The sequence below is a fragment of the Pongo abelii genome, chromosome 10 (assembly GCF_028885655.2).
Source record: "Pongo abelii isolate AG06213 chromosome 10, NHGRI_mPonAbe1-v2.0_pri, whole genome shotgun sequence".
In the NCBI taxonomy this organism is placed as follows: domain Eukaryota; kingdom Metazoa; phylum Chordata; class Mammalia; order Primates; family Hominidae; genus Pongo; species Pongo abelii.
In genome coordinates, this window is record NC_071995.2 from 76324120 (window position 1) to 76342610 (window position 18491).

Sequence of the window (18491 nt, forward strand, 5' to 3'; positions counted from 1 at the left end):
TTACTACAAATAAATATATAATCTTAATAAAAGATTAGTGGCTTGGCCAAGATAGTGGCTTGGCTATGCAAATGCAATTTAAGACAAAGTTGGTAGCCCTCTTTCTCCTAATATATTGCCATATCTGTTTCTCTTCTATTTAGAAATTCTTGTGTGTCTCTTGGCTTCAAATGGATCTTATAGGCCTTTTATTCTTCCATTTTTTATTCATAAAAAAACTGAAGGGTAGTGATTGGGTTATTTGCCCAAAGCAGATGGAAAGCAAAACTACCACTAGAAGCTCTTTACCAATTTGTGTTCCATTCAAAAAATTATCTTTGTATATCTTACGTTTGTCTTCTATTGTATAGTTTTTCTTGTTCTATTTTACATATTAAGTTTTCTCCTTCTTCAGACATCTGCCCTACTGGCTACTCTTGAAATCAAAGACTGTGTCATATTTTTCCTTCAACTACAACATCTAAAAGCAGATCTGTCATAGTTATTAACTTAATTGAACACTCTTAAATAGTTGGGTGTAATTTCCAATGCAGAAGCTATCAAAAGTGTTTGTAAATGCAAACTATTCCCTTTAAAATCTATCCCAATCCTCATTAATGTTTCATCTTGATAGAGCTAAGTATTATGTATTGAAATTGTAGAAGTACACTTCACTTGGACATCTCTGCAATCATTTAGGTAAGAATTATACAAAGCCAAAAAGCAAATAAAATATCCTCCTAACCCTATAGATACGTATACTAAAATGATGCACTTGCAAATTTGTTTAATACTTCATTAATTTAAACAAGAGTAAATTCATACCATGAACCAAGAATAGGGTGACTTACCCCAATCTTGCCACCTTAAACATAAACATTTTAAGTCTTGAATGTCCTACAGTGTACCTACTGGCTGTTGTCACTAATCAGACTGAAGTGGTACTAATGGTCGCTGCAGGCTGAAGGAATATGCTTGAAAGGTAGATCCTCTCCCTCTCCCTTTTTTACTTTTTTCTCCTTTCCATCCTTTCTTCTTTTTTTCCAATAAATTTTGCACTTTTCAGATTCATATTTTCTTCCTTTTCCATTACATTTTAAATATGTGATTCTTAGTCCTATGCTTCCTTTTACTCCAATCAATAACTGGCTCTATCAGAGGGTTGGTCTGTGTGTTAATTCGGTTAATACCAGAATTATCAAGCACAGTGCCTTCCAAATGTGAGATACTTCTCTCCGGTTACCTCTGGGTATACTTTTCCTGTTTTACATTGTTTTGAGAGCCAGTACTTGTATTAAGAAGAAGTTTACTGCCTGTGTCAAAGAAAAAAAACTTAGTAAATTTCGAAGTGATGTCAGAACAACTCTAAGCCACTGACAGATTCCCCAAGGTTTTGAAAATACTCGTTAGTTCCCTTTATATCTTAAGAGGCTCCTGCCTGCTTTCTCATATAGCAGTAACAAACTTGCTTTTCTTAAATATGAGCATTTAAAATATCTTTCTCAATTTTTCTGCTTCGCTTTTATTCCAAATTTCACAACTGTATTGTTTTCCAATGCAGTTGTACATACAATCAACCAAATCTTTCCTTAAATTGATGACTACCAGATGAGGACTCTTTGGCAATAAGCAATAAGAAAATAAATTGTTATTAAAAATTACAGACTTAAGATACTTCTTTGGAAATATAACATGTTTGTGACTTTTGACCATCTCATCGTGATATGCTCATCTTAAACAGAGTAGAAAATCATTTCATATAATTAACTTTATGGTGGGCTACAGATACCATGTATGTCACATTGTGTTTAGTTATAAAAATGTTTATTACACACTATTTCCTTATAACCTAACTTTGATAATAATGATGGCCCTAATCATGAACTTACATCAATTAAGAGTTTGAAGTGACTGAGAGTATTTTCCTGGAAGCATTTAAAGCCCTCCTTGGGAAATTTAGATGTTTTATATTTTACTTTCTTTTTGATTTTTCTTTTTCCATTAAAATGATGACTATTTTTAAAGAGAAAACCGAAAACTCTAGAAAGACCATCTTTTTTTCATAACAGGTAGCAGAAAATACCATGTTATTACATTTCTAGCAAGAGCAGTAGGTGACTTGTTGGTTTTGTGTACTGTTGCTTTAGAAATTGACGTAAGGCTTGCCATAAAAGTGCCAGAGGAAAAGAGGGACACAATGGGATCTGTTATTGAACATTTCAGAGGCAGACTCTTACCTTAAATAGGGGCTCACTATACATTCATGTTTTCATAAGAATTGGGATCATGTTCTTACTTTATGTCAACCTGCTATTTTCGTCTTTCAAGCTTCAGAGTAATAGGCTGTGTGTGCTTTATTTTTCAGTGAGCCCAACAAATTTGTCTCAATTTAACCTTCCTGGGCCCAGCATGATGCGCTCAAACAGCATCCCAGCCCAAGACTCTTCCTTCGATCTCTATGATGACTCCCAGCTTTGTGGGAGTGCCACTTCTCTGGAGGAAAGACCTCGTGCCATCAGTCATTCAGGCTCATTCAGAGACAGCATGGAAGAAGGTAAGCGTTGGGGGGGAATAAAGATGAAGTCACTTTATTTAAACCCTGAGAGGGAAACCATCATGTCACTCACATCACAAAGATTCCTGAAGAGGAAAATAAACTAGTGTAATTATCATTTGGGAAACGAGAAGCTTGAAGAAGTTTTATTCTGTATTATCTTCTATTTCTTTATGTATTTGGAAATATGCCAGAATTTGTTTAGATTAATACTTGGCTGTAGAAGAGTTTAGACTAAATCTACTTTTCCAGTACAGAAATATACATAGAAACTATTTTCCCAGGTGCATCAAATATCAGAGCAAATGTTTTGTTTGACATTTTGGTTAAAGAGCCATAAAGACACGCAAACCAGAAACATTATTTTATGAAAATACCACATGTTGCTGACTTTTATTCCCAGGAATTCCCTCTGGTGCTAATTTTTTATTATATCATTTTAGAATTCATATTGTACCTACTTTTTTGCTTTATAAGTCATTATTTCTTCATCCAATAGCAATAAAATTGTCACCTAACCTAATAAATATCTTTACAGTTATATAGTTCTATGTAAATACTCTAAATAAATCAGCTTGAAAACCTCAGGAAGCTGAGTTGATGCTCAAATATATATATTTTTGTAAACTGTAGAAGTTCAAATGTCAAATTTAACAATAATTTGAGAGACTTTTCTCTTTGATTTAATGAATTTTTTTTTTAGTATCCATAAAGAAAACTTACAACATACATATTATAAAGCATATCAGCTAAGGATAAAATAAAACTAGACATACAAATTCAAACTGATTAGAATGAAATTATTAACCTTATAATTATGTTTAAAAGAAAAGTCTCCAAATCTTGAGACATACCAGAGTTTAAGTCTTTAGCCATCCATTTATTTGTGGTATAAACTTAGGCAAGTTTCTTAACCTTCTTATCCCTAAGTTCTGCATCTGTAACTTCTTAGGTTTGTCACAAGGATGAAATATGAGAATAAAGAACAATTCTGTTCCATTATCTTTTCCCTTCCTACCTTCTTATTTAAAGTATCTTCTGACTGAGGGGTTAGGCAGCCATTAAAATTGACTCATGTTTTTCAGGTCACCACGATGGATTTAATATACTGGCACTAAATCAGTAGAGGAGAGTTGTCATTGCCTTTTGCAATATTAACCAAACCACTAAGTTCACTATGACAGACAGTGAATTATATCCAGTGACTCCACTGATTGTTGGCATGTAGATAGACAAAATATAACCATTCTCAAATGTAAGGACACTGCTTTCTGAAATGGTTCTGTTGCTCTCTTCACAGATAGGCTTCTTATAATACTTTTAAAATAATTTGCTAAGCATACAGATGGCTTTCTAGAGTGTGGCATTTACAAATAAAGTGATTTTTATATACTGGGAAATTCTGGCCTTCAATGTATCAGGATTAAATAATCTGAATTTCTGAAAGCTAGCCTCAGTGGGCAAGATGGCTTTTTTTGTGCTCATGCATTGAATACTGAACTATTCTAGTTCTTAAATGGTGATCTAGATTCAAGACTTATTGAACTAGATTGAAGGGACTTTATTGATATCCTATCTAATGCTCACACTGACAGATGAAGAGACTGAGCCACATGTTCTAAGGTCATAAACAAAAAGAATGAGAATGAGATCGTCTGATTAATTGTCCACCTTTCCTATGGTACATCAGGGTAACACTTTAGTTTACGAGGGTATTATTAGATATTGAAAGAATTTTTTTTTAATAATTGACTCAAATACCAACATTTTCCACATCACATAGAATAATAGCTTTGCCCAAGTTAGAAAACTGGGGGTTGTTCTTTATTCCTCTTTTGACCACATCTATATACTCAGTTTTAAAAAGATTCTTCCTGGTATCCTTCAATTCCATCCCCATGTTTTCATCCATAAGCCTAGTGCAGCTATTCCAGCCGTCTCCTGATCAGGTCTTAAGCACCTCCCATATGTCCTTGTAGTACCCACCATATTGATCTCAGTAGCAGTCATAGTACTCTATTGTAAATATCTTTTAAATTATTATCTTCTTTTTGAGCTTTTGGGATTTTATCTTATTTATTTTTGCAGCTCCGGGATCTAGCAACAGCTTGTCACATTGTTCATGCTCAACTGTTTGTTTAATGCACAATGAGCAGAAATAACCATACTACTCCATAGTAAAAAGAGGATGAACTTTTCTGAAAATATTAGTCAGCACCATTTTATCCACCTTTTGGGTTTAGTACATTGGAAGTGTAGGAGTATAAAGCAAAATGTCCAGTGTTTACAATGGTATTTTGAAATATATAAAAGCCAGTGCGACATTTCCATTCTCAATTTCTCTGAGACACCACCTTGAAAAAAGAAGTATTTTTCTCTTACTAAAATTAGTAAAGGAACAGTAATTCCACATTTATAAGAGTATGATCAATGCATCACAGATAATGTTGTCATAACACATTAGATAAAAGTGCTTATTTTCCTGAAATTGTATGGAGAAAAAAATCTGAAAGTGGACCTGTGTTGGATACAAATGAAATAAATAAGGTACATATATTTTTTAAGGTTTAAAAGTTTATGGCAACTTTAGTTTGGGTTTCCATGCTATCCTATTTATTATATGGGAATTTACTGTACCTTTCAACACATATGAAACAGGCTGGTAGGACTCATGCTTGTAGACTTCTGTCTAATAACTTGGCAACTGAGGTACTTTAGGGAGTATGGATGGGGCTCTTCCATGTCTCAACGTCCTGATTGCCAAAAAATTATAGCAGGCTGGTTCTCAGAATCTTATAGTTAGTTGTTATTACTTAATTTCCCTAACCACCCATTCTTTACTTTTTCTGTAAAGGCTGGGGTTTTTGAGTAGACCTTATTATTTTAACTCTATTGTTCTGTTTGTTTTCTCCAGTTCATGGTTCTTCATTATCACTGGTGTCCAGCACTTCTTCTCTTTACTCTACAGTAAGTAATGGCTGTTAAGAAAAAGCTTGTGCTTTTGCCATGCACACAGATGATGAAATAGATCATTTTACTGTGAACAGATCACATTCATCTATGACTTGCACAGGAGTTGTGTAGCGAAATAAGGGCATACTCTAAGCTGCCCAGTACCCAATAAAGTGCCAGGTGCTCCACCTGCCATTCTTTGGTCACTTACATGTGCTTTCACTTGGCTTTTGTGCACTCATCATAATCAATGAGTTGATGTAGAATTCGATTTCATAAAACCTACTGAGGTATGACTTGGAGTCTCTGAAACCATGTAGTCTGCTATACTATCATTTTAGTAATGACGAGTTGTCCATGTTTTGTTCTCTGAGCCATGACTGTTAATTGTTCTATAGTGTTTTCTCCTCATTTTTTATTTTTAAGTTTATTGTTGAGAGGATTATTGAAGGGTAAAAGCAGTAAGGGTAAAGGGTAAAAGCATAAAAGAACCAGAGATGTTTTTTTAAATATACCTTTTGAAAGAGTGTGATTTTTTTAACTTTTATTTTTATTTTATTTAATTTGTTTATTTATTTATTTATTTTTGAGTCGAGGTCTTGCTTTGTCACCCAGGCTGGAGTACAATGACACAATCATAGCTCACTGCAACCTTGAACTACTGGGCTCAAGTTATCCTTCTGCCTCAGCCCATCAAGCAGCTAGGACTACAGGCACGCACCACCATGCCCAGCTAATTTTTAAATTGTTTTAGAGACAAGGTCATTGCTATATTCACCAGACTGATCAATACCCATGGCCTCAAGCAACTCCTCCTGCTTTAGCCTCCCCAAGTGCTGGGATTACAGGTGTAAACCAGCACACTTGGACAGAAACTTTGTTTATCAAGAGAAAAATACCAGTGTTTCAAGTTCTTTTGCAAATGTGTGAAACTATAATTCACTTTTGACAAGGAGAGTTTTTCTGTTTGTTAAATACAATTCTATCTTTTTTTAAAAAGTAGCCTACAGGAAGTTATATTTTATGAGTAAGTCTTTTTAGAGCTGGGTTAACAGTGAGGTATATTTAAAAGCAGCCTACTGAATCTCAATGGGACTTGAGTACTATGAATAAGCCTTAATCCTGTATTGTAAGGTTCATGAAAAGTTCATAGCCTCTGCTGTCACTGATCAACTGAGCATCATGGGCAGTAATTTTTTCACTCATTATCATTAGGTTCAAATGTTTGTTTGAACCTTCTGTTTATAGATTAATCTCATATATTTACTGCCTTACATAGTCATTCAAAATCAGGCTGTTATTGGCAGAGGTAATTTTCTTCTTATCTCTCCTTTCAATGATTAAAATTGCCCATAGCTTCTAGAAATTAAGAAATCACTATTAGTGTTTACGTAAATGTACTTTTTGTGCAAATGGATAAAGTGAGGAATGTATAAACACGCCTGAAAAAAACACATTAAAGAAATATATTAAGACTTGGTGTTCCTTCTGTTGGGCCAGCACTGCCATTTGTTGGGGAATTGTATTCTGATTAAAACCATTGCCATTTAAATCTATGTATAACATCAAAAGATGTAGCATCATTATTATTCTAAATACATACAATAATTAATATTTGGATAAAACTACCTTTATGAAACCTAAGAAAAACTGAAAAAAAAAAAGAGGAAAGAAAGAAAAATACAGTTAGATAGAATAAATAAGGTCTAGTGATTGGTAGCACAGTAGAGTGACTATAGTTAACAGTAATTTGTTGTACATTTCAAAATAGCTAGAAAAGAAGATTTAGAATGTTCCTAACAGGAAGAAATGATGTTCTTCCTAAATGAAGAATGGGATATTCCACTTACCCAGATTTGATCATTACACATCGTATGTTGGTATAATACCACATGCACCCCATAAATTTATACAACTATTGTGTATCCCAATATTGAAAATTTTTTTGAAAAATTTATTCCTCAAGAAAAGGATCATGAGTTTAAGAAAAAACAGATTACTAGTCTACCAGTGTCCAGTAGACCTTTCTGTGTTAATAAAAGTGTTCTGCATCTACACTATCTAATATAGTAACTATGAGCCATATGTTGCTATTGATTATTTGAAGTATATCTGGCAAAGAGATGAATTGACTTTGTTATTTTAATTAATTAAAGTTGAAATAGCCACATGTGCCTAGCAGCTACTACATTGGATAGTGCAAGTTTATAGAGAACCCAAGGGGTACATTTGTAGATAGGAGTGGGATGTCAAAATGATGAGGATAATTAGAAAGCATACATGAGAAATATCATTTTAAGAGTAGAATATGAAATGGGAACACAGATTAAAATAGAATATGTATATATATATACACATGTATATATATATGTATATATATATATATTTATAGGCCAATATATGGAGGTAAGGTAGATCCTAGTGTTAAGTGAGTAAAGAATGGATTAGGTGATCGAGCCACATGAGAAGGTGATATTATTAGAAAATTGAAAGAGTTGTATTTGAGATGATGAAAATGATATATTTAAATTGACAAGTAAACTGTAGTAAAATAATTCAAATAAATGAATATTTGGGGAACTACTAAAGAGAAAAATCATAAAAGATGAGGAGTCATTCTTTCCCCAGTCCTCCATGATCAGGCATTAGGATTTAATTGGCAATGAGAAAATACCTATGAAAATGCTTTTTAAACTATCAAATGAAAAAGCAACTTATTATTATTTTTCATGCCTTCTTAATAACTCTCAATAGAGATTTAGTTGATTTGCATTTTTGCCTCGTTCAATCAAGAAATTGTTACGTAATATCAGGCAAGTTGCCAGATTTCTTTGGACTATACCTATAAAATAAAATTTGAAAATATTAGCTAGATCTATCCCATTTGTCTCAGGATGTCTGCAAACTGGTTGGAAATCACAAACCTAACCTGATCTGCAGAAGTGTTACCTTTGGCAAACTTATGGTTTGTGGGTTTGTTTTGAAATCTAAGGTCAAGCGCGGTGGCTCATGCCTGTAATCTCAACACTTTGGGAGGCTGAGGCGGGTGGATCACTTGAGGTCAGGAGTTCGAGACCAGCCTGGCCAACATGGCAAAACCCCATCTCTACTAAAAATACAGAAATTAGCCCGGCGTAGTGGCATACGTCTGTAATCCCAGCTACTTGGGAGGCTGAGGCAGGAGAATCGCCTGAACCTGGGAGGCTGAGGCTGCTGCAGTGAGTGCCACTGCACTCTAGCCTGGGTGACAGAGCCAAACGGTGTCTCAAAAAAAAAAAAAAAAAAAAAAAAAAAGGAAAAGAGGGAGAGGGGAGGGAGAGGGAGAGGGAATCTAAGCCAACACTGTGAAATATTGTGAAATATGGAGCTTTTACCTAAAAATTCAAAATTTTAAATTCCTTTTAAAAATAATTAGAATATCTATGGAATATCTAGCAATACTAAGATGAAATTCCTCTGGGTTTTCAGTCACCTGTAATTGACGCCTTTAGATGTTGGCGTGGGCTCTCTGGAAGCCACAGCCTCCACCAATGCTTTTCTTCCTGACGCTGAAGTTAAATTTGGGTGGCTAGTTTTCATTGTGCTGTTGCTTTCCTCATGAGAAAGAAATATCCTTTGCTATTTATATTGCTGTCAAATGGGAAAATGAAAGACAGCCAAGGAAGGTCATGTGACTATTTAAATACTTCAAGTCCATTTATTCTTTATAAGCCTTGTCCTGTTAGACATTTAAATTTTTGATCCCTGCAATAGAAGTTTTTTGATTAACTGTATATTAAAAACTGTATTTAACCTGTTTTGAATTTGAATTCTAAATTGTATTTTTTCATGAGAGCAAGTGTCATTTTTGATTCATTGTGGATTCTTTAACATGTTGCCTAACAAATAGCTAATATTAAAGTCATAACTTTTTAATTAATAAATTTGAATGGATAAATGACCACTTATTGGCTTACAGAATAAATAAAAACATTTTTATTTAGTCACGTGTTTCATATTTTTTATCATCTCCAGGACATTGGGCTTGCTCAAAACCATTGTAAAAAAAAATGGCAAATAATCCAATTCCATCATGATATCACTAATCCCACACCTAAGCTACTGAAAAAAAAATATAATATTAATATTCTGGCTCATTGCTTTATTTTTATGGTAACACCCACCTGGTATTAATAACCACAGAATATGAAAGAAGGCAAAGGTTAAAGCAAATAATAGTTTTGAAAAATTGGTAGTGAAAAAAGTCATGCTATACGGTATGTATAGAATTGATATTTAATTATTATGCTTGCTACTAGTATGTGTAACAGGACTATTATAGATTAACAAAAATGCAATGAGTATATTTCTTGATTATTTTTTAAAAGAATAAATTATTATTTAAAAATACATGAATTATTTATTGATTCTTGAATCTTTACCAGCTTTCTATAATTCTAGGAAGCCTAGAAGCAGGATTGGGCAGAATAAACTGGCAAAAAATGTAAAAAGTAGGCCGGGCACGGTGGGCTACAGTGAGTCGTGAATGCGTAGTGCACCTGAGTGATAGATCAAGATCCTGCCTCAAAAAAAAGAAAAAGAAAGAAAGAAAAACAACAACAAAAACAAAAGCAAAGTACTAGGGAAAACTAATAGACATAGTTACATAGTTAATTGTGCCATATGTTTTAAGGCAATGAAACTTTTATCTTAATATTCTTTGCTTACTTTTTATTCAAAAACCAAATTGTGTATAAAACCTTAAAATTATTCGGATCTAAAAAATAAAATCTTTCCTTAAATATCTAAAATTAAGATGTAAATTATTCAAGATTGCTTTTTAAAACAGTTTTCTTATAAAGGCTATTAGGATTCTACCACTTAGCCACTTTATTATTTAGCCACTATATTACTAAGTTTACATATTTTTAAAGGTAGAGAAAATATAGGGAAGACAAAGCTCAGGTTAAAAGAGTTGCTGGCAAATAAAATATATCCTGATGGTTAGACTACTTTGCTTTATGTTTTCTGAAAGAAAAGCAGTAAAAAACAGTTCAGGTTGTTTTGTATCAATTAATCTAGAACTATCCCAAAAGTAGACATAGAAAATGAGAGATTGTTTTTCAGCTTTGGATCTGCTTATGGCAATAAGCAGACTTGTACTATTCAATAAGATTATGCATTCTTCAGCTTTTCCCAGAATAAGGGAGCTTCCCAAATGTAATGGTGCACATAACTCATTTTCTGGCATTTTGCAGCCCAGCATGAAGAAGAAAAACAGAGCTAGGAGTTTTCTGGAAGTCAAGTCAAAAACGCCCTGCAAATTCCTATGGCAGTCCTCCTTTCCATAAGCTGCATAGCCAAAAACGTTTGCCAGACACTTTTATCACTGGGTGTTTCAGTGTTTTCATTGTTTAAGCGTTTTGCTGACTTGTGATATTTAAAATTATTAATAATCATTAAAGAAAGAAAAAATAGAAGTAAATAATGTTAATTATCTGTGGTTATCAGTAGAGGTCTGTATGTTACCCCAGCTTTATTTGACATTGTTTGTGATCAGTAAATCACAGAATAAAATTCTGACATCTAAACCTTGACTAGAGGTCTCTATAATTTTATGGAGTCTGTTTCCTACAATCTGTATGAAAGATACTTCAATATTTTAAGTTTACATGCACCCATCTTTTTTAGAGTATAATTTTATAACTATTTGGTTTATGTTGCTTATGATTTACATCTTAGAGTCTTTTAATTCTATCTTTTGCTTAAAGGAATATTATGTATCAAATGACCTATATTTTAAGAATACCTTATTGTTTATATATTAAGAAACATTTATATAAAATTGTAAAGTAACTTGCTTGTACTATTTCAATTGAATAACTTTATGTATTTCATTCCATTCTTCTCATAGTAGACAATAAAAAATACATCATGATTATCTTATTCATTTATACTTGTGGAATTAATTGAAAATAGTTTTTATAGTTAAAGTCTTTCTTTTTACTGTTTTACAGGCTGAAGAAAAGGCTCATTCAGAGGTAAAAAAAAAACACGCAATATTTTAATATTTTCTATTTTAGTTTGCATTCATGATGAAATTAGTGTTGTGACCACTAGAGGGCTCTGTGATACAATAGCAGAACTCCACAGGACTGCTGAAGTAAGGCAGCTAGCTAGTTGATAAGTGGTCTTTGATATTGCCTCTTAAAAATAAAATGAAAGGAAGTTTGTATAGCAAGCTGTCCTCTCACATTCTAGATTGAGTCTTAGCTCAACACCTAATAAGTTGTCTATAATAGTAAGCACTCATTAAATCATTGATAAATGAAGGCCTATGGTCTTCCTATTTTATTACAGTCTTTTTCTCACTCCCTGTAAGACCATCTGCATAGGATAATGGTTGAAACTTGGGCACCAAGCCTCCACAACACAGGATACCAGCATCTCAGACTATCTGTTTTGTGTCATTATCTTGTTGTCTCTAATTGCCATTTTATGTGTGGTGTGTCACCTATTGTTCTAATAACATATTTCACAAATACATATTTGGTTGCACTCATGAGCAAATCAAACTGCATTCAGGAGAGAATACTATTTTAATTTCCCTTGGTAAAACATTTGTCCTGGTCAAAGAGAGCAGGAGGACTTTAATTATGACTTTATTCAACGTGAGGTAATGACTGTTTGATTGGTTTACACTGAGGCAATCAGACAACAGAGAAAAAAATGCCTTAACAACAGCTTTTGCAAAAGTATTCCTTTCCTTTGAAGTCTTATTTTATTAGCCTTTAAAAATAAAATTTGTGCTATGTTTAAAAATATTTGAAAAGTATTGATTAAACCAATTTGTCTTTGTAATCTCTGAAACAAAGAGTGGATGTGATTTTTAAAAATCAAAGTGGTTTTATTTACATCACATAGACATGATAAAGCTTCTAACATTGATCATAGTATAGCTACTGAAGCATCGAAATGCTACATCTATTTGCCTTAGTAGTAGTTATTCAGCTCCCCTTTGATCATTGATGCTGTATCATGAGTTATGGTTTAAAAAAACAATTTCAATCACTTTACAGTTTCCTGGATTATATTTTAAAGATACTAGAATCATGTAATAGAGACTGTTTAATTTGAGAAGTGCTCTTTGAGTTTGGATTCATTTATGAATAAAATAGATGCTGTATTTTCTGAAATCATTCACAGTCATTATCTTATTAATGTAAAACAAATGTTATTTTAGACTGGGGTGTATCTGTTCTGGAAAAAAAAAAAACAGGAATGAAGTAGAATCACATTTGGTGAAATTATGTAAGTGTCTACTATCTGTTTCCAGCTTAGAGTTCTCTACTTTGTTAGAGTGTTTGAGTTGACCACCATTTATTTTCAACAAAATCTAATGCCCAGGGGCAAAAACTAGACAGTTAATAAACTATGTCAAAAATGCTCTTTCAAACTGAGACAGCATTCCAAAAGTTCAACTACAACTATAGATAAGACTTGTTTTTGAAGAAATGAGAAGCATCAAAAGTAGAATGTTTACATCCAAGTAACTGAAATCCCTTGAGACTAGATATATACTTATAGAACCTAGTGTCAGATTGTTATAAATGTTCTATCCTTATTAGTCACAACATGAGACATGCAGAATAAACTGCAGAAAGTGCTTGAATTAAAACTTTAAACATGATATAATATATCCTTACCCTTTTCTGTTTCAGTTTTATTGGAGTGTGAACTTAAAAGAAAGATACCTTAGAATATGCATTATATTGGTTTATCTAATTAGTTGCACCTATCATTGCTTTTTTCCCCTGGTTTTTAAGATGTGGATAAGCTATAAAGCGTCTCTGAGCTAATAATAACTCACTAAATAAAGGTCGTGATAATACAGATTTGGGAAGGCTTCTCTGCAGTCATTAAAACTCCAGCCATTAACATTTCAAATGTGAACTGATTAAATGTTGAATTAAGCCCAAGTTTTAGTGATTGCAGGATATTCCATAGCTTTTGAGAAGTTTTCAAACTATGAGAAATTAAAATGTACAGAGGAAAAAAAAAACCCTAAGATTTTCTGAAAAAGAACATGGAGTATCTTTTACTAAAAAAGAACAAGAAAAATATGTGTGTGTATACAGTTTTTATAAAGAAAATATTTTTCTATAGTTTTATTACCACAGTTTTTTTAGAAGGAGAAGAATTAATACAGGAGGTAAACTGCTCTTGAGTCATTTGCCATTTGAGGGATGGCAAATGGAGCAAGTGAGCGTACTTTGATTTGTAGATTTGAGTTTGACACATAACCCTTTCCTTTTGAATGACATTTGCTTGTTACTGTGGAGTCAGTGTTCATATCCTTTATTTTCAGGAGTTGCTGCTGATACAATGGGGTTAGAATGAGCTAAATACAGTATTTGCTTTCTTGGTTTGAATTCTTGGTTTTAAGTAAAAATCTACTTGCGTATTCCATTGATTTTTTTTAATTGCATTCAGCAAATCCATAAACTGCGGAGAGAGCTGGTTGCATCACAAGAAAAAGTTGCTACCCTCACATCTCAGCTTTCAGCAAATGTAAGTCACTTCATTTTTAAAATATATTACAACAAATTTTTATAGAGTAAAATTGAATCATTTTAATAACAAACTTACAAATTTTCAGTGCCTGATACAGACCTAGATTACCAACTAGCAGGACTCATAAAAGGTTAACATTTTCTGCCTACTCAGTAATAAAATGTAAATCCAAACTGATGAGAGGCAGCAATATGGTTAAAATGGCTTGTTTCTAATAAGATTGGAAACAATAGTAACAGCCATATGGGTTACTTCTTTTCTTGTTTGCTATTTTTATTACTCCTCTTGCATAAGATTCTCTGACAATGTAAGAGGGATTGTTAGTGTTTGACTTTGGAAGATAAAATATTCGTGTGCTCAGCCTCCTTCATCTCAATGTATTGAACAATTAGTTAAGCATCCAGTTAATTCTAAAATATGAATTTAGGTCTAAACAGGGATAGCTTAGCTACACTGTGGATGAGATATGGTTTGCTCAAAAAACCTTGGCAGCCTTCTCATACCAATTTAAAAGGGTACACTGTTACTGGCACCAAAGCAGCCCAGGATGGCAGAAATGATGACAATGAAGACCGTCAATTAAATTAACATTTACTGAATATCTTCCACTGTGTCAGGGAGCACTCAGAGTAGATGCAGAATGATAAAGGAGAAATGTGGCATTGTTCCCAGTCCTGAGGAGCAATGGTGTTAGGAACAGCAGTGAGGGGTAAGGAAATGCCTGCTATTTTGCCATATGTCTTGCCTCTCTCACTCAACAGTCCTTTGCTCAGTTCTGCTGCATAGCTTTGGGCCTGCTCTGTGCCTCCCCACCCCTCCCGTTGCTCCTCTACTGAGTTTTTCTATCTCCTAGACAAAGCATGATATGTCAAGAGTGAGCAGGTGCAGACCCACAGTGTAAGACTTGAATAAGAGCCATTTTAAAATTTTTTTAAAGTTATCATTGTGAAATATAAATTCTAAGTATGTGTATCATTTCATTCACAATGTATTCATTTTAGCACTGTATTTGAATTGATTTTATTTTTTGAAATTTGGGAGAATTAAATTAATTTTGGATTTATTCTATTTATTTTTTATAGATGTTGTTAGGAGATTCCTGAAAATAATAGCAGGTTTTAGATAATTGTTTAAGCAATATGAGAAAATAAGAGTATTATTTAACCTTGTTGTGTTTTTAAAGAGATAGTCCAGAGGCAACTGTAAATTTTATAATATAGGCTACATGTATAGAAGTATGGAATATTGTTGTCTAGGTTCCTGAATTGGTACCCAGAGGAAGTAGAACCATGTAAATGCCAGAACCTCCTGGGTTGTGTTTATCTGCAATGAGGAAGGCTCAATGGCAGACCTTATTTATTAGGTTGTCAGGATACTTGCAGATGTCTTGAATGACTACTCAGGGTTTCATTTTATTTTTAATGTCTCTTGGTTGATCTCATCATATAATTCAGATATTGGAATAATAAATGGCTGCTAGACAGTGGAAGATGGGCTGATACTTTCCATTTAAAATATAATGATGCTTATTGTCTTCAAAAGAAAAAACTAAAATGGTATTTCACTTACTTTTCTTTTTTTTTTTTTTTTTTTTGCTCTGAGAATCTCATTCTTACTCATGATCATTGGTTTCTTGTGTATCATTTCAACATTTGTCTATTATATGCTAATGTGTATATATACTTAATATACACATGAAAAGCTTCCTTACACGCATACACACACACACACACACGTACACACACATACGGAACCAAATTCTAACATAGGGGAATAATCTTCGGAGTCAACTCTGTGCTGCTGTTTGAAAATGGAGATATAATTTTAGAAAGGTTCCAGCAGTTGGCTACCCACCTCGTCTGCTCTAATTATGCATGTCACACTATTTTCACTGATGTGTTTTCATGACTTTAGGGCATGAATTCTCAGCTGGGTGTTAATATGACCAACAAAGGGGGAAAACAGGTTCTTGTATTTTTTTAAGTACTTTTTTATGTGAAAAGCACAGATACGCAGATAATACATAACTGAACATCCAGCATATCTGTGGCTTTAAAATATCATGAAGAAGAGCACAATTAGGGAAAAAAAAAACCATCTATAGTGTTTCCCTAGGGGAACAATCATTTAAAAAAAAATAAAAATAAGGAACACAGACTAGAAGCTGCAGTGCCAAATAGATAATTCATGCTAGTCTTTGTGTTAATTTAAAAAGTGCTAGTCTTGGAGACAAACACCCAAATTGCTCTAGGTTCCACTCAGCTGTATGTGTTATCATTAGTATCAATTTTTGCACACTGATGGGAGACTGATACATATCCTATTTTATGTTCCTTTAAACAATTTATAATGTAATTTAGAAACCTTCTCAAATCACATCAGATCCACACAAAAACCTGTACATGGCAGCTTTATTTTTTAATAGCCAAAAAAAGGAAACAACCAAAAATATCCCTTAATAGGCCAGTTAATAAACAAATTCTGATACATCTATATCATGGACTACTACTTAGCAATACAAAGAAATGACTGTTGATACATGCATCAACTTGGGTGGATCCCAGGGGTATTATGCTGAGTGAAAAAAGACAGTTATAGAAGGTCAAATTTTGTATAATTCCATTTATATAACATTCCAGAAATGGCAAAATTAAAGAAACAGAGAACAGATTAGTGATTGCTAAGGGTTAAGGATGGAGGAGAGAGAGAGGTAGTGTGACTATAGTAAGAGGGAGATCTTTAGTTTTGTATTTTCAATAAGATGGCCATTACATGAATCCACATATGTCAATCTATTAATGTAAATCAATATTGAATTCCTGGCTTTGATATATAATATAATTTTATAAGTTATATAATCACTGGGGGAAACTGGATGAAGGATACAAGGGACCTCCCTGTACTATCTTTGCAACTTCTTGTGTATATAATTATAAAATATATAATGTACTAAAATGTATAAAATAATATTTTTAAGTATCAGATACTGATCTTTACTCAGTATATGAAGTGTTCTATCATAACGTAACATGCTTTTCCGTTATTTGTGGTATTTATTTTCAAACTAAAATATAAATCACCTAAAGATCTATGACAGTTCTTTTGAAAAAATATCTTGCTTTTAGTTTCCCAGGAGTTTCAACCTTAATCCACTCTTTAGTGTTTCTTTATTTGGTAGTGATAGGGACTATCAAAGCTTCTTACCATCAAATACATTTACTGACTAAAAATAGGAAAATATTTTACATTGTAAAAATGTACAAATTGAATGAGAGTCAAAAGGTACAGGTAATGAAGATATGCATTATCATCTACTTTTAAAAAAAAGTTTATTAAAATTCTCTTTTAGACTAATGCAGTATCTGAGAATTTATATAAATGGATATGTATATAAATGACTATTAAACAATTTTAATGTCAATTATATTTTAAACATTTTAATAATATTGTTATAACTATGGGGGTAAAATTTTGTATGTATCTCGCCATTTTTGTTCTTAAGGAAATAATCATTTTTACACCTCCAGGAATTTGAATTACTCTCAAGTCACCTATTAATTTCAAGTCATTTTGAACTCATTCATTTTCTTTGTGTTTGCTTTATAATGTCATTTTAGATTTCATACATCATAATCAGCCATCAAATAATTTAGTTAATACTTGATTTTTCCTCAGTTGTAAGAAGTGCTGTGTTTAAATTTCATTCAGAATGTTTCATTTCATCTGAGTTAATATCTGTTAATGCATGCAATATACACATATATTTTTAACATGCACGTACTTAAATTGATTATAGGGACTTGGTAAAATTACTTATTTATAGGATATTTTAAGTATAATCAAGGATCTTTTAAATCTACAGTTCCCATTTGAAAGTAAAAGTAAGTCTTTGTTTACTAGTTTGTTCACAGTACAAGTAAACTTTCTACCTTTTGGTTAAATGTGAGTGCAGCCCCCACAGTGAGAAATTGTTATATTAGAAATCTAATAGCTATAATTTATAGGGATGAATTTCAATGAGTTTGGTTCTAAGAAATAATCAGTTGTTTTTAACAACATTTTTAAGCATCAGATATTCATCTTTACTCAGTATGTGAAATGTTCTCTCATAGCTTACGTGCTTTCCCTTTATTGGGGTGTTTTTTATATATTAATTGGTATATCACATATTTAAACTTGGCATAATTACATTTATATGGACTCTAAACAATAACCTATATTTTAATTTTTAAATTTGAAATGCATCTGTGTCTCTGTTAACATGCATTTCTTTCCCTTTGCCCAAATGGGGTATGGTAAGTCAAAAGAGTCTCTAGTTAGCTCACCTCTCATTTGACTGGCAGAGTAAAGCCTGTGTTCAGTAGAATGTGTATTAAGCCTTCCCTCCCTTTTGTAAAGTTGTTCTGAACAGAGCTGCATAAAACCACAGGTAAAGTGTTAAGCTGATTCTACT

General features: G+C 32.8%; 1 protein-coding gene across 12 annotated transcripts in view; it reads left to right on the top strand.

The window, feature by feature from the left end:
• NAV3 (neuron navigator 3) overlaps positions 1-18491 on the top strand; it is a 924032-nt gene that overhangs the window by 844889 nt on the left and 60652 nt on the right. For all 12 annotated transcript variants that reach the window (XM_024256848.3, XM_063712200.1, XM_024256849.3 and 9 more), the window contains 4 exons: positions 2345-2533; positions 5448-5500; positions 11482-11505; positions 13958-14035. In XM_024256848.3, coding sequence (XP_024112616.2) covers positions 2345-2533; positions 5448-5500; positions 11482-11505; positions 13958-14035 — 344 coding nt within the window. The remainder of the gene's footprint in view (positions 1-2344; positions 2534-5447; positions 5501-11481; positions 11506-13957; positions 14036-18491) is intronic.